Genomic DNA, 6,050 nt, shown 5'->3' with positions numbered 1-6,050 from the left:
GATCTTCTAAAGAATATTTTGTCATGTATTTCTTTTTGGTTAGAACAGATGTTCTTTCTCCAGGACTAAATACACCAAAATAAATGATGCAGTGTTTTAAAAGTTCTTCTCTAAAATCTATATTTTAGAAACATTTTTCTTCCAAATTCCTGAAACATAATACGAAACAATATATTCAAAATACATGCTAAGTATATCAAAGATAAACGTCAGCTTATAATAAAAGTGTCCCAGGCTGAAGAACGATTTATTGCACCACCTTAACCACATCCAGAGCTGAGGAGCACCGCAAGAACCGGGCTTTAAACCAATAAAAGCAATTTCCAAAGATAATTGAGAACACGTTTCAATACATATGCATGAAAAAAGGATTTTCCATCCGGCCGACTCGTACGCTCATGTAATTGATTGAGGGGATGACCCGTTGTATTAAATGTTATTTGAGAACCATCAAAACGCGCAAAATTGCAAATTGCCCAGCTTGTATCTGAATTAATACCTCATTCATCATCATTATGAGTTGATAAGTTAATTTAACCATTTCATTCTGTCTTAATGAGCTATAGTTGAATTAATGTCATGTAATATATGAAAGTAACATTTGAACAGAGGCAATGATTTGAGACAAACAGAGCAGGGACTACTTTAGAAGCATAATGGTGGCATAAATCTCTGCAGGCTGCACTTCATGTGGCTCAGAACATTTTCCAGCTAAATGTGATGTTTGGGGGGTTTTTTCAACCTAAAGAGGATTTTAGGTGTATGTGCTTTTGTGATGCAATTTGATTGATTTCAATGTTTGGATGTAACAGCTGGTATGTCAGTTGCAAACACTGCATCAGACTTAAATGTGGGGACAATATGTTTAAAGAAAAGTCTGAGATGTTGGAGTGTAATCTCACATTTTTTGGGTATAAATTCCTGCTTTAAAAGGAACCAAACAAAAGGCAGTGATTTTAGTTCTAATAATGTTATATTTAAGTCCTCATGTGGCTCATTGAAGACCCTCCTGAGCTGCCAGTCCTTCATCTGGCCCTTGAGTGACTGCATTTGACCATTAAAGGCTCAGTGCTGTCTTCTAGTTCCACCTTAAATGCGTTTTGGCCCCGCTTGCTCCCTGTAGTTTCGGTTTTTTTGTCCTCCCGCAGCAGCTGTCACCCTGCATTACTCGCAGTCAGCTAAATGAAACATTATTCTAAACATATGCATCGTAATCAGTCCGGTCACACTTACAAGAACACGCGTTAATAAGGCAATCAATCACTGTGGAACAAGCGAGTTGTTCTGTAACAGCTCATAAACAGTGTGTAATGAAGAATTGGAGGTTAGCATGACACGGCGCTGATCAGATAATCAATGTCAAAGATGCGATGAATGTCAGTAAATGCACTTTTCATGTCGTTTCTATAAAATCCTCAATTTACAACAAGCAGTTCAATTACCCTGAAAATACAGTCAATTAAACGGGGCTGATTGGACAGTAGGGGCAGCATCATCGATCTTTGCATTTCTATCTCGCTGCTGGACATTTAATTTGGTTTTTCTATTAGCACCGAAATAAAGAAAATATAAAATATATTAAACAAGCCCAAAGATTTATTTTCTTGTCAAAAACCATTCGGCGAAGGTGACAGACAGTCTTCTGCATTATGATGAATTCTTTTTGCAGTCGTGCACATTGGATACAAAACTAATCGTGTTATTGTGGCCAGTGTGTTTTTCTGGCCTCTTGTCTTCTCCCTTTTACACCTCCATCTATCTCAATGCTTTTGTTGTACGGGTTGCAACCCTCGCTTTAGTAAAGAGCAAGGAAACACGGTGATATATCACGCCCATATTTGCTGCCCTAATCCTATTTCTTTTAATGGGGACGTTCAAAAAAGCAACTTATCTTACAGAGTCCCCCGGGGGCGTTCTGGAGGAGGCTGTATTTTAACCAAGTGCAATTAACGACAGTATCAGCTTGTATCATTTAGAGGTAATGTAAAAATAATGGTAAATTATAGGGCCGGAATGACCCGTGATGGCAGGCCTCATATTCCCTGTAGCTTTCCACGTGATTTTAATTAATATTACACGGTGTTTTCTATAGAAAATGTGTCACAGCACCTAAATAAGCCTAGCATGTCTTCATTGTCCCAGTTGAATGCCTAAATATACAATATAATGTCCTTGACTTATTAAAAAATGTGTACATCCTTCCAAGCAATCAAATAAACTTTTGATTAGACCGCGATTTAGTTTTTTCAACAATTTCTGCGTCATCAAGAAGCGCCAAGAAGCGGAAATGTGTAAAGGTTTTTTTTCCCTTTATTTTCCAAGAACAAACACGATCAATAAATAACATGATTTACATTTCATATTGCACATTTTTTTCAAGTTAAAATATTTAAATTCATACAGTCATTGATAATTTAAATACAGAGATATAGAGTTATAACAGAGACCCCAGGGACAAAAGGCCAATACTATTTTCATCATTTAAATTTCAGTGCTCGATTAGCAGCCCTTAAAAGCCTCCAAAAGAAATGTTCTCCATCTCCAAAAATTCAGTGTTAATTTTGCACAAAATACAAATCGTGAATTTGGACTGCATGGGCCAATTTGTAGGCTATCTGATGGTCCTTGTTGGCGTGTACATCCAGTGTTTTAACATTAAAAAAAACATTCAGCAAGTCACACAAAATAAATAAAAAAATTTAAAAAATAGCCTACCATCCACATTTTATGAAGCCTTTTCCAGGGCAATAATCAATAATTCAGTTTTCAACTATCAGTAGGACTATCCAATAATATTTGCAAAATATTTCACGATTTACAGGTCACATGTTTTATAATTAACATATTGGTGATGTCCCAACAGGAACGAATAAAATAGCACATAGCCATTTTTACTTTTTACAGGCGCAGACAGAGTGTAAAGCCAGGCTATTTTGTCTGAGTCCCGTCAGTGTGTGAGTGTGTGTGTGTGTGAGTGTGAAGAGGTCCTAAAGGGATTACACACTTATGAAAATACTGGATTTGATATAATGAGGTTCAGCAATGTAAATAGAAGAGAGGTTACTGTGTGTGGAGGTATCAGCAGGCAGAATGTGAAGGGTCTGCTTTAATATTTTTATGTGTCAGATATTATCCTTCCGCGGTGCATTGTGTGTACCAGCACTGTCGCTTTGTTCCGGCTCTTTTGTATGTCTAATGACTTCCCTCCGCGGGTTGTTAGCACATGACAGCGGGTCTCAAAACGAGCAACTTTCTTACAGTCGTGTATTCAAAGGAGCTCCATCTAGGTACATGATTGGCAATTTTTGTCATGATCCTCTCATTATTAACATAAAAATTGACACCAAAAGACGCGGTGCAAAATGATATGCACCTTTCTGAGCTGATTAGGGGAGTCCCCACAGAGCAGAGGCTGGGTGTTGGAGGGGGCTTTCCTGCCAAAATCTCAGTCTATTAGGCCTGTATAGTGAAGAAAGATATGCTGCTGCTGGGCGGAAATAGCATGGACGTTCTGCTAGCTAAATTTAGGTAGCATAATTAGCCCACAGTTTCTGTTTTAAAAACCAAAGGAGACAAGGTAGCCAGGCTGGGTTTGTCACGCTCAATGTTGGCTATTTTTGACGCAGAAAATATGGAATAGCTTTTGTGACTCAATAACAGTTCTTGGTTTAATTTGTTGTTAGAAATAAATTAATTTAAAAAGGCACAATGCCTTAACAAAATTGATACACTACATGTTCTGTTATTTTTCCAAATGTGTAGAAATTAATCCAGCACAGCCCATAAAAACTGCTCTACTGGTACAACACAAGGGCACACGCTTTTACAAAAGTTTAAGTGGCAAAAAGTTCGGTGCTCAGCTATTCATGTCTGATTCGTTATAAAGAGTTTTTTGGACTCTATCAAATTATTCTTAATGTTTTCTTGTGTGTGTTTGTCTTTGAAATGCTGCCTAATAAACCCAGGTGTGTTTTAAAGTAGGCCTATCCCCTAAAGTAGGACTAGAGCAAAATAGCAAACGCTCATGTGTGCTGCATGTCGAGTTATCTGTTGAGTGAACTTTCCTCTCGCTGGTCTGGTGACGGGACTGAGGTCTTGCTGAGAACAGCGGCAGAATACGGCAAAAATCCACTCTCGGATCTTTGCCCGGAAGCTGTGCAGGTAAAGTCAGCGCTCGCGCTCCTGGAGCCGAGCGCGCTCGCGGCCTGGCTGCTGTGACAGCTGAGACACGAACAAGGCCCGGCGGCTGACGGCGCGCTGACCGCCGCCGCCGCTGCCGCAGCCGCCGCGGCCGCCGACGCTGCCGCGGAACTGTTGAGGCCTGCGGGTGACTGGTAGAGTCCCGGGTGCCGGAAGCTGCACAGGAGCTCCGGCCGTGAGTAGGGGTGGGAGAGCGCCCGGAAAGTGTCGAGGGGCCGGATGGAGGTGGCGAAAGGTGACGAGGCGGCCCCGGTGGCGGCCGCGGCGGCTGCTGCTGCCGTGACACCGACGTGCGGGTAGTAATGTAGAGGCATGTGCGAGTGGAAAGGGTAAGGTAGGCTTCCTGTAGCTGCTGCGTGCGTCATCATGTAGGTGTAGAAGCTGGGGTCTGCGGGATGGGGCCAGGACATCGCCAAACGCTGCCGTTTGTCCTTCATCCTCCTGTTCTGGAACCACACCTGCACACAGAGTAACAGGGTTCAGACTGAAGCTGCCATGTTGTTTCCAAGCTTAAATTTACACATATTTACCCCTGTACTAATTCAAAAAAAATCCTATAAATGCCCATTTAATTTACCAGAAAAAAGATCAATTGTGGCATGTACTGTACATAACGGTTGATTTGATCCAGGGTGGTGGCGAATAAATAAAAGCGTCTTTGTGCGTAAAATCCAAATAAAACACTAGAAAATATGCAGAAATACTGATGTGAATTATTATATATTCTACTTCATGTTATTATAATAAGCTATTATTTTCTCCGCACACACACACACATACACACACAGTGGACAGGAATAATGAAGATTAATCTGTTACCTTAATAGTAGTTTCGGGCAGGTTTAGCGCCGCGGCTAGCTCGCATCTTCTCGGCCTGGAAACGTAGTTTTCCCTGTAAAATTCTTTTTCCAGCCTTCCGATCTGTTCCCTGGTGAAAGCAGTCCGATACCTCCTCACTTGGTCTGAATTGGAATTGTTTGATCCTCCCGATGAGTTACCGTTCATATTCGCGAGGGAGTTCGAGCTGGAGGAGCCGGAGTTACTGTCTGAAAAACCTGAAAATAAAATAAATGATTTGTTTTTTAAATGACAAATTATTGAAATAGAAAATATACAAAACATATGAGTGGGGGGCTGCAGTATATTTCACAGCTTAATAATAATAAAACGAATACGATTGGTGTAAAATGTCTCAAAATAAAGCAAATAAATTGTATTTTCATTAATATTACATTCGACCATTGTTTTATAAATATAATAATAGTGCTTATTGCAATAGCTATAGTAATAGTAGTGGAATAATATGTTATTTAATCATAATATTTGAATGTATTTATTTTGTTTATGGATATATAGAGATTAGTATTATTGATAATAACACAAAATAGCTATTTTAACATCAAACTTTAGCAGCAGATTTAAAATAAATAAATGCATAAAAATGAAATGTTACCTTTGTTGTTCTCCTTGTGCTGGCTCGGGGAGCGGTGCGAGGGGCATCCCACCTCCACATCACTGTTAATATCAGAATCTGGAGAAACTTCGGAGTAAAGGCTCATTTTCTTTCGGCTTTCTGACGAGGAAATTTCCGCCGAGGAGGTATTTTCGCTGCTGTGGTGCGTGCCGAAAAGACTGTCAATCTCAAATTTGCTTTTCGTCGGGATGTCCCCCAGATTTCCATGCAGGGAAGCCGAAGTTATTCTCGGGCTTAGGCGTCCGCTGTGCTGCGAGTTCTCCAGGGCCTCCAGCACTGAGTTTCCCGGCGTGCTGTCTGAGAGCCTCTTCCCTGCGACCGGACTGTGCAGCCCTCTCTCCATCAATATCATCTCTTTTCTTATCCTCTCCATCAT

At 40.5% G+C, this 6,050-nt stretch overlaps 1 protein-coding gene across 1 annotated transcript; it reads right to left on the bottom strand.

Moving 5' to 3' along the window:
- Positions 1-4,043: 4,043 nt before the first annotated feature.
- evx2 (even-skipped homeobox 2) lies at positions 4,044-6,050 on the bottom strand. Its single transcript, XM_069663721.1, has 3 exons — positions 5,654-6,050; positions 5,020-5,255; positions 4,044-4,658 (listed from the first exon to the last, which is right to left on the bottom strand). Exons 1-3 carry the CDS (start codon positions 6,048-6,050, stop codon positions 4,044-4,046), a joined length of 1,248 nt encoding a protein of 415 aa, XP_069519822.1.

Source organism: Semicossyphus pulcher, unplaced genomic scaffold (assembly GCF_022749685.1).
Source record: "Semicossyphus pulcher isolate SPU_LCO1_2020_fin unplaced genomic scaffold, fSemPul1.0.p SCAF_15, whole genome shotgun sequence".
Lineage (NCBI taxonomy): Eukaryota > Metazoa > Chordata > Actinopteri > Labriformes > Labridae > Semicossyphus > Semicossyphus pulcher.
The sequence above is the reverse complement of the archived record's forward strand: the minus strand, read 5'-3'. Positions and strand labels throughout refer to the sequence as shown.